General features: G+C 35.8%; 1 protein-coding gene across 1 annotated transcript in view; it reads left to right on the top strand.

Annotated features, from left to right (window-relative positions):
* The window catches only part of LOC144238740 (filaggrin-2-like), a 40,590-nt gene extending 24,347 nt beyond the window's left edge, over positions 1-16,243 (top strand). The window contains 1 exon segment of the mRNA XM_077772617.1: positions 16,008-16,243. Within this exon segment, the coding sequence (XP_077628743.1) occupies positions 16,008-16,243 (236 nt within the window).
* Positions 16,244-17,607: the final 1,364 nt, after the last annotated feature.

Genomic DNA, 17,607 nt, shown 5'->3' with positions numbered 1-17,607 from the left:
AGGAGTTTACATGTTCACCAAGGAGACTAACATAGGAGAAAGCAATATATATGAATATTGTGGCAAGTGCTATAATTGACTTACCAAGGGACTGTGCTTGCAGTGAAGTGATCAGCTGACTAAAAGTGAAGAAACAGGATTCAAAGAAATCCTAAGAGGAGAACTTTGCAGTGGGTCTCCAGAAATGGCCAGGAGTTACCCAGGATTGCTTGGGAAAACAAATCCAGGCATATATAAATATGAAGTGTGTGTAAGGTCTAAAATAAGAAAGACCATGGCAAGCTTAGGAAATATGAAAATAATTCCATATAGTTAAGACACAGGTTGTACATGGCAACACAGCAAGAAATTATGCTCGAAGGATAGGTGGGTCACAATGAACCTTCTAAGCCTTGGTAAGAATTTTTGTCTTCATCTATAAGCAATGAAGAATTATAAAAGGCCTTTTTTAAAAAAATCACATGATCATATATTCATATAAGATTTTATTTTTGGGGGGGGCAGAGGAACAAGACTGGAAATGTGAGGACCAATCTGGAAACTACTACAATAATCCAGGTAAGAGATGACAGAGGTTACCTGGTGTGCATAAGAGGGGCTGGATGCAGAACAGATTTCTGAAAAGATTTGGGTTTAGATGTTATATAGTGACTGAACAGGACCAAGGTATTTATCTAAGGTGACCTGCTAGATTTCTGGTTTGAGTCACCAAGTAGACAGAACAAGTTTGTAAGAAGAAAAATAAAAGAGACTTTGATGAAAGAGTAAACTTCATTGGTATTTTGTTTCAATGGTATTAAATTTAGGTCAGGCCACTAGTCAAATACAGAAACCAGAAGTTCAAAATTGACAAGCAGGCTGTAGCTGGTCTACTGGTGTCCTGCATTTGGTCAGCACACCAACCACTGGTTCACACTATTTAAAACATGAATTAGTTAACAATGTTTAGTAATTGTGAGATGACAACTCCCAAAAAAATCCCTGGATTTCTGTTTTCTCTCAAGCCAAATGTCCAGCAACCCTGAGCCAACATCCCCTCCCAACAGTCAGCCAGATCTGAGAAGTTGTAATTTCAATTTGGACTGGACATGTGTGAGCCAGACCATGAGAATTCTCATCATTCTTGAATGTCTCTCTACCCTGAAACTGGCTTCATTCACTTAGATCAGTAGACACGCACGGATTTTCTTAAGGAAGTCATTTCCAAAATCCTTAACTTCTACATATATTATTTCCTAAAAGTTTTCTAAGAACACATGCTGCACTTTAAGTAAGCTTTCTTCCACGGGGGGGATGGGGGGAGAGAAATTATCCATTATCCAAACCTTAGCATGGTGCACTACCCAAGGCTGTACAGCCCTCTCCCAAAGAGATCCTTTGAAATATTGGTCTTACAGATGCCTCCTTTAATGATTGATCAAGCTATTTCTCTGTTTTATACACATTTCTGTTAAGAATAAAGCATGGCATTAAAATGGAGATATTGATGCCTCTACTGAGATATTCTGAATTTATATAAAATTTAGAATAAGATAGAAAATACAGTAAAAATTTTATTTAATTTCTTCACAATCATCTGTATGACATTCTGCATACTACAAACATCATGTTTTTTCAAGTATTTAAATATAAGTGATCCTTGTTAATGATTCTTATTACTCATTTCTGGAATGTGCTATTTGCTTAAAAGAAAAGGACCTTTGAACAGCCAGAGTAATAAAAATTATTGATGAAGCATTTAAATTTAACTAGATTGTATTTTAGGATTACCAAAAGTTTACCAAAAGTAGCATCCATGAAAATACTTCCTGAGTGCCTGAGTGGCTCAGTGATTAAATGTCCGACTCTTGATATCAGCCCAGGTCATGATCTTGCAGATGTGGGATCAAGAATGACACTAAGCATGGAGCCTGCTTGGGATTCTCTCTATACCTCTCTCTCCTGGCCCCTTCCCCTCGCTCTCTCAATAAATAAATATTATAAAAATACTTCTTAAAGACTAATACAGGCAACTCAGACATGCATTACAATAGTAAAAAATCTGAGAGAATTTTGAATGCAGAAAACAACAGAATATTTTTTTAAAACTCCTAACAAAGTAAAAATAATATCCATCAAAACTAGTGAAGAGGAAGGAGAAAGAGAAAAAGTATAAGTATACTGATCTCTTCATTTCTCACAGTGGGTAGGAACAAATTAATATTACCAACATTTGGGAAACATAATTTGAAAAAACATTTATTATAATCCCAATATTGTTCACATTCTTTTCTTCTTATCCTTAGAGAATCTTATAGACATTATTAGTATGTAAAATAAACTTATCTTCATTTTTACTTTATAAAAATTGGTAAGTCAAATATGAATAAAACTTAAAATACTATGTAAAATTGTTAACATCTTAGTGAAAGTTAACATTATTTTCATATGATAGAATTGGTGATGATTTTATTGCTGTTCTCTTTTATAATTTTCTGTATTGCTTGACTTTTATAAATGATATACATGCATCCTTTAAAATATTGATTAAAAATAAAGTCTAAAACAACTCACTTTTACACTCACAAAAGTACTAAATATACACAGAAAAGTTTGGAGCCAACTATAGAATAAGAAAGAAATGAAACACAGAAGGAATTTTTAAGAAGTGTTATGATGGACTCATGATTTAATTCCTTTACATACTTTAAGAGACCTAACAAGTATTAGAATTATTTTTTAATAATTTTTGTTTGTTATACTCTGCTTCTGGAAAACTCTACTATACACTTGTGAAAGCATGACTGAAAAAAAAATAATGTTTTAGTATTAAGATGAAAAGAATACACTGTGACTTCCTTCATACGTACCCCAAGGCATTTGGCGAACACTACCATAGAAAATTTTAGCAAGCAATTCAAAACACATAATTCTATTCTTTGTTGTAGGGTTTTGAATAAGCTTTCTAGGTCTTGGATCCTCTAGGTAAGAAAAGTGAGGAAATTTGGAATACAAAGCCAAACTTTGGCAAAACTAATATTGATTGAATGCCTATCATTTTCCAAGTTCTAGAAAAAGCTAAACTCTCATTTCATTGGGTTTTAACTGATTTTCTTAATCTCAGAGCTCACTTTTCAGAGCTTCCCAGCCCTAAACGTTAACTACTTCACAATTGATCACAGTTCTCCAAGGAGATAAAAATCCACAGGACTAGCTTATTTACTGGTGTAAGGAATCAAGGCTGCTGTTTTAACACTAACAAATTCCATTACAACTCTTTAAAAAAAAAACAAAAACAAACCTGTTGTTAGCTTACATCTATGTGCAGATTGTGGTAAAGGGCTTTACATGGATTGTTCCATTTAATAATCAGATTGACTTTAAGAATTAAGTATTATTGGTCTTTATTTTTTAATTGATGAAACTTTTAAACTGTTTTTGTCTGTTTTAGGAGTTTGATGAGTGGAAAAAGAAAAAGACGGTCAATATAAAAGAGTCTCAGTGATTACCTTTAACAGAGTGTCATAGCTGAAAAGGACAATGAAGATCATCTGGATCAATGGCTCTAAACCTTCTGCTATTTTTGTTGTTCCAGAACCATTTAAGACTCTCTCCCCCAAATGCCCTCCCTGTCAAAAAAAAATGCACATCCCTACCTACACACGATTTTTCCCTATAATTTCAGGGATCCTGAAAAGTCCATTCATAGATTTTGCCAGGTTAGAGACCCCATGATAACCCCTTTGTTTTTATGTTTGGGGAAAGTAAATCCCAATCTCATACAACTAATAAGTATTAACTGCTTAATCAGAACAAAGCTGCAGGCCATATCCCAGCCCAGGGCTTTTTCTACCATAGTCTGTCTTTTTGGAAAGAGAAACAAAGAGAAATGGATTTTTGTAGGTATAGACTGAGGTTAAAAGAGAATTCAACATGGGAGCCCAGCTTTTTAAGTAGTCTCAATATTTTTTCTTATTTTTCATATACCTGCATATTATATAAACATGCAAGCCTGCTAGTACAATGAGTCACTTTACTATTATAAGTAAAACTCACATCAAGACATAAGCATAAAAGCTACTGTGCAAATCATCAGTGCATACAATGCATTATTTCAATGGAAATATACCACAAAATAATAGCAACTGTTTTTGAAATTTATTTTAATTATGAAATAATACAAAAATACATTTTTACTTTTAAAAATTAGAATACTTGTGTATAAACCTAGTCTCTCTTGACCTTCATCCCAGATCAATCCCTTTCCTTCCCTCCCCAGGAATAATCACTGGCTAGTTGATCTTGATTCCTTCCAGATAACTTAAAAATATTTTTACACACATAAACAGAGACACAGAGAAAATACATAATATTTAGTGTGTGTGTTTATATAAAAGCTGTCATACTGTATTTATTGATTTTCATTATATATTTTTCTTTTTTTAAAATGTTTTTTATTTATTTCTAGAAGAGAGAGAGAGAGAGAGACAGCGTGAGCAGGGGAGGGTCAGAGAGAGAGGGAGTCACAGACTGAAACAGGCTCCAGGCTCTGAGCTGGCAGTCAGCACAGAGCCCGATACGGGGCTCGAACCCACGAACTGCAAGATCATGACCTAAGCGAAAGTCAGACGCTTAACCGATTAGCCATCCAGGCGCCCCTCATTATATATTTTTCACTGAATGTTTGTGGAGATGTTGATTTATATAAATCTAGTTTGTTCTTTTTAATTGCTATATAGACTTCCATGATATGGATATGCTAAATTTTAATTCGGCCATTCATCTATTGGTGGGCATTTAAGTTGTTTGGAGTTTATTAGTATTACAAACAATGCTGCAATAATATCGTGCCCTTGTCTCCTTGTCCATGCTTGTATATTCCTTAGGGTGGAGTCCTAGAAATGAAATTATTGGCACATAGGGTGTGTGCAACTGAATTTTAAATTTAATAGATATTGCCAAATCAACCTCTAAGTAACTACCAATTTACATTCCTATTAGAGGCTCCCTTTTCCCAACTCTGGGTCAAATCTTCATATTATCAGCTATGGGAGTTTTATCAATCTTTTAGGTAAATAAAGCATCTCTCATCATTTTAATTTGCATTTTGCTGAATACCAGTGTTAGTGTCTTTTCTAAATTTTATTGCCTTGTTGGGTTTTCTTTTCTTCTTTCTTTTCTTTCCTTCTTCTTCTTCTTTTTTTTTTTTTGCCATTACCATCAACTACTAGGTATAAATAAAGAAAATAAGTCATCCCAAACATAAGGAAGTACTGAATACTTACTATTCACAACGCTTGACCATAGATGAACATTTATTTGACACTTCACCAATTTCTTCCACCACTTACCTTCAGCTCCCACTTCTGGCAACCACCAGTCTTTTCCGTGTGTCTATGAGCCTGGAATTCATTCATTCATTCACTCATTTGTTTATTTTCTACATATAGTATTTATCTTTCTCTGTATGACTTACTTCACTTAGCATAATGCCTCTAGGTTCCCTCTATGTTGTCAAAATGGCAAGATTTCACTCCTTTTTTCTTTCTGAAGTTTTTTAAAATAAATGTTTATTTATGTATTTTGAGAGAGAGAGAGTGAGGGGGGCATGAGCAGGGGAGCGGCAGAGACAGATGGACAGAGAGAATCCCAAGAAGGATCCATGCTTGGCACAAGCCCAATGCAAGGCTTGATCTCACGACAGTAGGATCACAACCTGAGCCAAAATCAAGAGCTGGACACTTAACCAACTGAGCCACCCATCTGCCCTTCTTTCTCAAGTTTTTATTTAAATTCCAGTTAGTCAACATACAGTGTAATATTAGTTTCAGGTGTAGAATTTAGCAACGCATCACTTACATACAACAAACACCTGGTGCTCATCACAGTAAGTGCCTTCTTTAATAACCATCACTCATTTACTCCATCCCCTCATGGCACCTCTCCTCCAGGAGCCCTCATTAGTCTCTCCAGTTAAGAGTCTGTTTCTTGGTTGCCTCCCTTTTTTTTGCCCCATGTTCGTGTTTTATTTCTTAAATTCTATATATGAGTAAAATCATATGGTATTTTTTTTTCTGACTTATTTTTCTTAGCATAATGCACTCTAGATTCATCCACATCATTGAAATGGCAAGATTTCATTCTTTTTGATGGATGAGTACTATTCCATTGGATATATATACCACATTTTCTTGATCAGAGCTTATCAAATTCATGTACCAGTTCTAATCTATTTTTTGGTAGAGTCTTCTGGTTTTCTTTATAGAGTAACAGGTCATCTTCAACTAGTAAAAAGTCTGACTTCTTCCTTGCTGATTTGGATGCCTTTTATTTATTTTTATTGTCCATTGCTGAGACTAGGACTTCCAACACTACATTAAATAACTGTGGTGAGAGTGGACATCCCTGTACAGGAAAAACTCTCAGCTTTTCCCCATTGAGGATGATATTAGCTGTGGGTCTTTCATATATGGTCTTTATGATGTTGAGGTATATTCCCTCTATCCCTACTTTATAGAAGGTTTTTATCAAGAACTGATGCCATATTTTATCAAATGCTTTTTTAAAAATCTATTGGGAGAATCATATGGTTCTTATCCTTTCTTTTATTAATGTGGTGTATCACATTGATTGATTTGTGAATATTGAACCAGCCCTACAGCCCAGGAATAAATCCCACTTGATCATAGTGAATAATTATTTTAATGTGCTGTTGAATTTGATTTGCTATTACCTTGTTGAGATTTTTTGCATCCACTTTCATCAGGAATATTGGCCTGTAATTATCCTCTTTAGTGGGATCTTTGGTTTTGGAATCAAGGTAATGCTGACCTCAAATAATGAGTTTGGAAGTTTTCCTTCCATTTCTTTCTTTCTTTCTTTCTTTCTTTCTTTCTTTCTTTCTTTCTTTCTTTCTTTCTTTTTTTTGAAAGAGTTTGAGAAGTACAGGTATTATAACTCTTCTCTAAATGTCTGGTAGAATTCCCCTGAGAACCATTTGGCCCTGAACTTTTGTTTGTTGGGAGATTTTTGATTACTGATTCAATTTCTTTGCTGGTTATTGGTCTATCCAAATTTTCTACTTGTTCTTTTTTCAGTTTTGGTAGTTTATATGTTTCTAGGAATTTATCCATTCTGTCCATTGCCCAATTTGTTGGCATATAATTTTTCATAATATTCTCTTATAATTGTATTTCTGTGGTATTGGCTGTGATCTCTCCTCTCTCATTTGTGATTCTATTATTTGGGTCCTTTCTCTTCTTTTTAATAAGTCTGGCTAGGGGTTTATCAATTTTATTAATTCTTTCCAAGAACCAGCTCCCAGTTTCATTGATATGTTCTACTGTGGGGTTTTGTTTGTTTTGTATGTTTGGTTTTTCTGGTTTCTATATAATTTATTTCTGCTCTAATCTTTATTATTTCCCTTCTTATGCTAGGTTAAGGCTTTGTTGTCCTTTCTCTAGCTCCTTTAGGTAGGGTTAGGTTGTATATTTGAGACTTTCCTTGCTTCTTGATGTAGACCTGTATTGCTATATACGTCCCTCTTATGATCGCTTTGGCTGCATCCCAAAGGTTTTGAACCATCACGTTTTCATTTTCATTTCTTTCCATGTATTTACTTCTTCCTTAATTTCCTGGTTGTCCATTCATTCTTCAGTAGCATATTGTTTAACCTCCATGGATTTATGGCCTTTCCAATTTTTCTTGTGGTAGACTTCATGTTTCATAGCATTGTGGTCAGAAAATATGCATGGTATAATATCAATCTTTTTGTACTTGTTGAAGCCTGATTTGTGACCTAGTGTGTGATTTATTCTGGAGAACGTCCCATGTGCACTTGAAAAGAATATGTAATCTGCTGCTTTAAAATGAAATGTTCTGAATATCTTTTAAGTTCATCTGGTCCTAGGAGCACCTGGTAGCTCAGTCAGTTAAGTATCTGACTCTTGATTTTGGCTCAGGTCATGATCTCACGGTTGTGAGATTGAGCCCTGCATCAGGCTCCACACCGGGCATGGAGCCTACTTAAGATTCTCTTCCCCTGCCTTCTCCTTCTGCCTTTCTCTCCCTCAATCTCTCAAAAAAAAAAAAAAAAAGTCCATGTGGTTCAATGTCATTCAAAGCCATTGTTTCCTTGTTGATTTTCTGCTTAGATGACCTGTCCATTGATGTAAATGGGGTTTTAAAGCCCCCCCACTATTATGGCATCAATGAGTTCCTTTATGCTTGTTATTAATTGTTTTATGTATTTGGATGCTCCAAGGTGAGGGCATACATAGTTACAATTGTTAGATCTTCATGTTGGATAGTGCCCTTTATTATGATATAGTGCCCTTCTTCATCTCTTGTTATATCTTGGTTTAAAATCTTGCTTGTTTATTTAAGTATGGCTACTCTGGCTTTCGTTTGACATCCACTTGCATGATAAATGCTTTGCTGTCCCCTCACTTTCAATCTGCAGGTGTCTTTAGGTCTAAAATGAGTCTCTTGTAGGCAGCATATAGATAGGTTTTGGGTTTTTTAAATAATCCATTCTTACAACCTGTCTTTTGGAGCATTTAGTCTATTTATATTCAGAGTGATTATTGATAGATATGAATTTAATACCATTGTATTACTTGTTTTGTCATTGTTTCTGGAGATTTTCTCTGTTCCTTTCTAGTCTTTGTCACTTTTAGACTTTCCTTCCCACTCAGAGTCCTCTTTAGTATGTCTTGCAGAGCTATTTTAGTGGGCATGAACTCCTTTAGTTTTTGTTTGTCTGGGAAACTCTTCACCTCTCCTTCTATAATGATGATACCCTTGATGGATAAAGTACTCTTGGCTGCATATTCTTCCCATTCAGCATGTTCAATATTTCATGCCCCTCCCTTCTGGCTTGTCAAATTTCTTATCTTTTTGGTCATTCCCATTCTAACAGATGTGAGGTGATATGTCATTGATGATTACTGATGTAGAGCATCTTTTCATGTGTCTGTTTTCCATCTGTATATCTTCTTTGGAAAAATGGCTATTCAGATCTTCTGCCCATTTCCAAATCAGTTATTTTGCTATTGAATTTTATGAATTATTTATATATTGTAGATATTAATCCCTTATCAAATATATAATTTGCAAATATTTACTCCCATTCAATATGTTGCCTTTTCATTCCTTTGATGGCTTCCTTTGCTGTACAGGTTTTTAGCTTGATGTAGTCCCACTTGTTTCTTTTCACTTTTGTTGCTTTTTAGTGTAAGATTCAAAACATCATCATCAAGACCTATGTCAAGGAACTTACTGCCTATGTTTTTTCCCCCTAGGAGTTTTATGGTTTCAGATCTTACACTCAAATCTTTAATCCATTTTGATTTAAAATCTATGTAAGGTGTAATATAGTGATCCAGTTTCATTCTTTTGCATGTAGCTGTCCAATTCTTCCAGTGCCATTTAATAAACTATCCTTTCCCCAAAATATTTTCTTGGCTCCTCTATCATAAATCCCACATGGTCACAGTGAATGATCCTTTTAATGTATTGTTGGATTTCGTTTCCTAATATTTTGTTGAGGATTTTGGCATCTATGTTCATCAGGAATATTGGCCTGTAATTCTCCTTTCTAGTGGTGTCATTGTCTGGTTTTGGTACCAGAGTAATGCTAGCCTGAAAGAATGAATTTGGAAGAGTCTTCTATTTTCTGGAAGGGTTTGAGAAAGACTCATATTAAGTCTTTTTTGAATGTTTGGTAGTGAAGCTATCTTGCCGTATACTTTTGTTTGTTGGTAGATTTCTTTATTATTAATTCAACCTCCTTATATAATCAGTCCATTCAGACTTTCTGTTTCATTATGATTCAGTCTTGGTAGGTTGTATGTTCCTAGGAATTTATCCATTTCTCCTAGGTTGTTCAATTTCTTGGCATATAATTATTCATGTGATCTTTTGTATTTCTGTGGTATCAGTTGTAACCTCTCTTTCATTTCTAATTTTATATCAGTCCTCTCTCTTTTTTTCTTAATAAGCTTAGCTAAATGTTTGTTGATTTTGTTTATTTTTTTCAGAGAACTAGCTCTCAGTTTCATTGATCTCTTCTAAGTTTCTATTTCATTTATCTCTGTTCTGATCTTTATTTTCTTCCTTTTACTAACTTTAGGTTTCATTTGTCCTTCCTTTTCAAGTTCTTTGAGGTGTAAAATTAGGTTCCTTGTTTGAGATTTTTCTTATTTCTTGAGGTAGGAATTTATTGCTAAGATTTTCTCTCTTAGAACTTATTTTGTTGTATCCCATAAACTTTAGTATATTTCCATGGCCGTTTGTCTCAAGGTATTTTTTTAAATTTGTCTTTTGATTTCTTCCTTCACCTACTTATTGTTCAGTTGTTTAATTAAATGCTTAATCTACAAATATCTGTGAATTTTCCAATTTTTCTTCATTTAATTAATTTCTAGTTTCATACCAGTGTGGCTGGAAAAGATGCTTGATAAGATTTCAATCCTCTTAAATGTATTAAGACTTCTTTTGTGGCCTAACATATGATCTGTCCTGGAGAATGTTCCATGCACACGTGTGAAGAATGTATATTCTGTTCCTTTTGGATGGATTGTTCTGTAAATATGTTAGGTCCATCTAGTCTAATGTGTCATTTAAAACTATGTCTCCTTATTGATTTTCTGATTGGATTATCTATTCATCGATGTAAATGGAATACTAACATCCCCTACTATTATTGTATTACTATTTCTTCCTTTAGGCCTGTTAATATTTGCTTTACACATTTAAGTGCTTCTATGTTGGGTGCATAACTATTTACAAATATATTCTCTTGCTGGATTGACCCCTTTATCATTAAATAATGCCCTTCTTTGTCTCTTATTATAGTAATTATTTTAAACTTTTTAAGTTTTTTTATTTATTTCTGAGAGAGAGAGATAGAGATAGAGAGTAGGGAAGGGTCAGAGAGAGAGGGAGATACAGAATCTGAAACAGGCTCCAGGCTCTGAGCTAGCCATCAGCACAGAGCCCAATGTGGGGCTCGAACCCACAAACCGTGGATCATGACCCGAGCTGAAGTCAGACACTTAACCGACTGAGCCACCCAGGTGCCCCAATTATTTTAAAGTCTATTTTCTCTGATGTAATTTTGTCAGTTTTTAGGGAAAGATTCAAGAACGCTTCTTCTACTATAAGTAAAAATTTATTTTTCTTTCTCCTTTATCTTCTTCAAAAATTTAAGAGCCTTTCAGTTTGAGTGTGGTTGTGGGTTAAGTCTTTTATCCAACTGGAATTCATTTTTCTGTGAGGTATGATTTGATTTTCTCTATAGAGTTATCTATTTGGTTTTATCATATCAGAAAATTATCCCATGCCACTTTCAATAATAGTCTCTCCCCATGTATTTGAAACACTACCTCTAGCATATTCCAAAAACCCATTTATAGATAAGTCTGTTCTTGGTTTTCTCCTCTAGTCCATTGTTTCTTTGCTTTTCCATACCATGTTTTATTCTAACTTTTTAAAAAAAAAACGTTTATTCATTTTTGAGAGATAGCACATGAACAAAGGAGGGACAAAGAGAGAGGGGGATAGAGGCTCCAAGCCGGCTCTGAGCAGACAGCAGCAAGCCCAATGCTGGCCTCAAACTCATGAACTGTGAGATCATGACCTGAATTGAGCCACCCAGGTGCCACTCCATACCATGTTTTAATTAAAATTTAATAAATGTGTAGATCACTGGGGGCCAATATCTACTCACTTTGTTCTTCTATTCCAAAGATATGTTGGCTTTTCTTATATATTTATGCTTCTACATTAACTATAAATTTTATCAGATTCTACAGAAAATCCTTCAAGGATTGTAAAAGGAACTGCATTAAAATGTTTAAACTAATATAGAGACTAACTGCCATCTTAACATATTTCTCAATTTATTCAACTTTTCTTTTATGTCCTTCTGCAAATTTTTTAAAACTTTTTCCTAGAAAGATATTGCACTTTTTCATTAGCCGTACTTGAGGACATTTTATATTTTTGTTGTTAATATACATGTGATTTTTCTGTTTAATTTTTGAATTCACAATTTCTATTACATGGGAAGTTACTCATTTTTTTATGTTTATTGTGTATTTGGCTATCTTGTACCTTATTTTTTTATGTCAATTTTCTTCAGTAAATTTTGTCTGAAACCAATACATAAATTATCTTCCATTTCCATATATATATATCTCCTTCTTTTTTGTAGTGAAATACACATAAAATTTACTATTTTAATTATTTTTAGGTATACAGCTCAGTGGCATTAGCACATTCATATTGTTGTGTAGCCATCACACCATCCATCCCCAGAACTTTTCCATTCTCCTAAAGTGAAACTCGGTATCCATGAAACAATAACTATCCATTCTCCTTACCCCCAGTTCCTAGCAACTAGTTCTATTTTTCTCTCACTATGAATTTAGATGATCTAGGTACCTCAAATAAGTGGAATCATACAATATTTGTCATTTGTGTTTGGCTTAGTTCATTCAGTGTGTTTTCAAGGTTCATCCATGTTATAGTATGTATCAGAATTTCATTCCTTTCTGAGGCTGAATAAGATCTATTGTATGCATAAACCATATTTTGTTTATTAACTCATCTGTCTTTGGACATCTTAGTTATTTCCACGTTTTCAGCTATTGTGAAAAATGCTGCTATGAATATAAGTATGGAATTATCTCTTTAAGATCTTGTTTCTGATTCTTCTGAGTACCTATCTAGAAGTGGAACTGATACTTCATTTCTTACTGATTAGGGCTATGAAATATTAGTAATGATAGCAGGCATCCTTGTCTTATCAATGTTATCTTTCTACAATGTTTCATAGCGTTTGCTATAGTTTTCTGTTAAATAACCTGTATCAGATTAAAGAAGTTTCCTTCTATTCATAGTTTACTGAGAATTTTTACAAGTGAGTTTTGTATTTTACCAAATGCTCTTTTCAATCCATTGAGATAATTATAGGGATGGTCTCCTTTTTTTTTTTCAAATTATTTTATGAATTATATTCATTGATTTTCAAAGGTCGAACTGATCTGGCAATCATCTGGTAAACTTTATTTAGTCCTTATGAAATATATTTGACACTCTCCTATATTTGATACGCTATTATTTTATTAGGATATTTGCACCTCTGGAAAAAAAATCTTTAACATAATAGGAGTGCCTAGATGGCTCAGTATGTTAAGTGTCTGACTCTCGATTTTGACAAAGATCACAATCTCATGGTCATGTGATCAAACCCCACCTCGGGCTCCACACTGAGAATGGAGCCTGCATAAGATTCTCTCTCTCCCTCTGCCTGTCTCCCCAGCACGTGTTCTCTCTCTAAATAATAAATAAATGAGGGGCACCTGGGTGGCTTAGTCGGTTAAGCATCCAACTTTTGCTTAGGTCATGATCTCGCGGTTCGTGGGTTCCAGCCCCGCGTCGGGCTCTGTGCTGACTGCCAGCTCAGAGCCTGGAGCCTATATCAGAGTCTGTGTCTCCCTCTCTCTCTGACCCTCCCCTGCTCACGCTGTCTCTCTCTCTCTCTCTCTCTCCTAGAAATAAATAAAAATATTTTTAAAAAATTAAAAAATAAATAATAAATGAATGAATGGAAATAAAACTAAAAAATAAAAGATATTTGCACCTCTGTATTCATAGTAAAATTGATCTAGTTTTCTTTTTATTAATTATTTTTAAAGTTTCTTTTTAAATTCCAGTTAATTAACGTATAGCGTAATATTAGTTTCAGGTGTATGATACAGTGATTCGACATTTCCATACAACACCCAGTGTTCATCACAATTCACTCCTTAATCCCCATTACCTAATTAAACCATCCCCACACCCACCTCCCCTCTGGAAACCATCAGTTTGTTCTCTAGTTAAGAGTCTGTTTTTTGGATTGCCTCTCTTTTTTTTCCACTTTGCTGTTTGTTTTGTTTCTTAAATTCCACATATGAGTGAAATCATATGGTATTTGTCTTTCTCTGGCTGATTTATTTCACTTAGCATAATATTCTCTAGCTCCAGTCACATGAAAGAGTCCATTTTTCATGCTTGAAATAGTCAAAAAGAATCAGAAATATAGATTTCCTGGGCAAATTTTGGTGGTTTATATTTTCTGAAAAAATAATCCATTTGACTTTATTAGTATTTAGTTGCTCATAGTACTTATTTTGAAATTATTATTTCACCTGTAGTTATTTCTGTTAGTTTTTTTATTCTTAAAAGTTATTTCAGTTTGCTCTTCTCTTACCTATGTTATAATTCTTTTAAAAAGATGTTCATGGTTTTGTGAAAGACACAAAACTTTTCACCATCAATTTCTGCTTTTATCATTTTATTTTCCTCATTCTATTTCTTTTAGGTTTGTTTTGCCATTCCTTTTCTACCTGAAAGCTTAATTTTTTCCCATTTTTCTTTGTAGTTAATAAACATATATAAGCTTGTAAGTTCTCCTCCGAGTGCCTTATCTGTATCTCATGAATTTCAAACATATTTCTTTAGTTGTCATTTGATTCCAAATATTTTGCATCTCCATTTTTATTTTTTCTGTGTCCCATGAATTACCTAGAGGTGTGTTTTTGATATGTGTGAAATTAGTATGTCAAGATATATGGATTACTTGTATTTTGTTTTATCTATCCCTCATTTTTATTTCAATTTTTCATTTTAGTTAATTACTGTGGTATGTCTGATATCCAATTTTTGCACCTTGTTGACACTTCCTTTGTAGCCTAATATATTGTCAATTTTTATTCACTTTGCATGTGCTATTGAAAAGAATGCATATTCTCTGTTGAAAGCAGAATTAGATATATAGTTCACCCTTGAACAACACAGGTTCGAACTGCACAGGTCCATTGTTAAGCATTTTTTAAAATAAATGCAGCACCGTACTGTAAATGTATTTTCTCTTTCTTGTGATTTTCTTAATAACATTTTCTTTTTTCTAGCTTACTTGATGGTAAGAATAGAGCATATAATACATATAATATATAAAGTGTATGTTAATTAACTGTTTATATTATCAGTAAGGCTTCCAGTTAACAGCAGCATATTAGTAATTAAGTTTTAGAGAAGTCAAAAGTAATAGGCAGATTTTTGGCTGCGCAGAAGTCAGTGCCCTAACCCTATGTTATTTGAGGATCAACTGCATAGCTATTAAGTTATGAATGCTTGTGGGGCACCTGGGTGGCTCAGTCAGTTAGGTGTCTGACTCTAGCACAGGTCATGATCCTAGGTTTTGTGGGTTTGAGCCCCGCATCAGGCTCTGTGCTGACAGCTCAGAGACTGCAGCCTCCTTCCGATTGTGTCTCCTTCTTTTTCTGTCCCTCCCCTGCTTGCACTCTGTCTTTCTGTCTCCCAAAAATAAATAAAAATATTTTTTTAAATTATGAATCCTTGTTAACTATATTACTCAAGTCTTCTATATCTTTTTCACTTAATGATTTTGACTTCTAACAAAAGTGTAAAGGTTGCCTTCTATAATTATAGATTTGTGCATTTTTTTCTTTATTCCAATTAGTTCTTACTCTATACATAAACCTCAAAAAAAGTATTAGGTGCTTAAAAAGTGGGTTAACAGATATTTCTTTGTGAATTCTTCCTTTCACCAATATGGTATGCTTTTAATTACTAATATGTTTTACCTTTAATTCTATCAGGAGGCACCTGGGTGGCTCAGTCAGCTGATCATCTGACTTCAGCTCAGGTCATGATCTCACAGTTTGTTGTTTCCAGCCTCAAATCGGGCTCTGTGTTGACTGCTCAGAGCCTGCGGCCTGCTTCAGATTCTGTGTCTCCTCTCTCTGCTCCTCTCCCACTCACACTCTGTCTCTCTCAAAAATAAATACTTAAAAAATAAACATTAAAAAAATGAACAAATCAGGAAACTACAGATGTGGACGAGGATGTGGAGAAATAGGAAAAAAAAATAGGTTTTTTGTTTTGGTTTGGTTTGGTTTTAATCTGTGTCTGCCGAGTCCATCGGCCCCCTCCGCTCTCACTGGCTCCATCTCCAGCATCTAGTTCAGGTTTCCATATCTCTTGCTCGGATGATGCCAGCGCCTCTGGGCAGATGTCCCTGCATGTGCCGTGTGCCTCCGCGCAGCCCTTTCTCTCGCGCTGGCTCCTGCAGCCCTCCGGACGGCTTCCAGGGCTTCACTTCTGCCTCACCAGAGTCTCAGCATATATTCCCATCCTCACATTGGAAATGAAGGCTGTGTACTTCTGCTTCTGGCTCCTCAATCCAGAATGACTCATCGCGTCTGTCTCGCGCCCGCGGCCTCCTCGTCCTCTATGGAAGGCTCTGTGCCGCTGGCCCTGGCCGGCTCCTCCGCCACAGCCTCGGACGCACCTCTGCCTTCTCAGGAAGTTTACTGCCTCGCCTTCTTCACGGGCTGCGTCTTCATCCACACAAACATGTGCTCCGGTTGTCTTGAGAGAATGAGCCATGCAGATGATGGCTTGGGGACAGAGGATAGCCTGCACTCCAGGGTCTTGCAAGAGAGAGTCTTCCCGGGAGAGGTGCTCCATGAACATGACCCACAGGCACTGGGCAAAGGCCGCACACTTCACACGGGGAATGATCTTGTTACATCGGGAGTCGCTAGGAATCGGACACCGTGCGGGCCATCCAGTGCCTGGGAAACGGATGCAGGAGATGGACAGTGGGTACTGTGCCCTCATAAGGACGTCCTTCCACAGGTCTGCCCCTCGGTTGACACTTAGCCACGTCGGCATTACCAGGAGGCATCTGCTGTCAGGAGTGGGTGTGGGGGCAGCCTATGCAGGTGCAGAAAGCAGGCAGCTGAACTTGAGACAGAGGTTTGAGTTCCCACGATATCTCCTTTGGAAGTGAGATGGTGCACGATGGTGTCACTGTTTGAGGCACGATGGTGTCAAGTTCATGATGGCCCCCGGGTGGCTCATGACAAGAGAGGAGGAGCAGCTGATTCCTGTCTTGAACGGAAACCGGTGTTTAGGCCAAGCTGTTGGTGGGAATGCAAACTGGTGCAGCCACTCTGGAAAACAGTGTGGAGGTTCCTCAAAAAATTAATAGAACTCCCCTATGACCCAGCAATAACACAGCTAGAAATTTACCCAAGGGATACAGGAGTGCTGATGCATAGGGGCACATGGACCCCAATGTTCATAGCAGTAATGTCAGCAATAGCCCAATCATGGAAAGAGCCTAAATGACCATCAACTGACGAATGGATCAAGATGTGGTTTATCTATACAATGGAATACTACTTGGCAATGAGAAAGAACGAAATCATGCCATTTGCAGCAACTTGGATGGAACTGGAAGGTATTATGCTGAGTGAAATAAGTCAGTCAGAGATATGTTTTCATTCATATTCGGATCTTGAGAAACTGAACAGAAGCCCATGGGGGAGGGGAAGGGGAAAAATAGTTGCAAACAGAGAGGGAGGGAGGCAAACCATAAGAGACTCTTTAATACAGAGAACAAACTGAGTGTGGATGGGGGGGCAGGAGAGGGGAAAATGGGTGATGGGCACTGAGGAGGGCACTTGTTGGGATGCGCACTGGGTGTTGTATGGAAGCCAATCTGACAATAAATTATATTCATAAAAAATTAAAAATTAAAAAAATTTT

This window comes from Crocuta crocuta, unplaced genomic scaffold (assembly GCF_008692635.1).
Source record: "Crocuta crocuta isolate KB4526 unplaced genomic scaffold, BGI_CrCroc_1.0 scaffold415, whole genome shotgun sequence".
NCBI lineage: Eukaryota > Metazoa > Chordata > Mammalia > Carnivora > Hyaenidae > Crocuta > Crocuta crocuta.
Note: the sequence above shows the minus strand (reverse complement) of the source record. Positions and strands in the feature narration are given on the sequence as shown.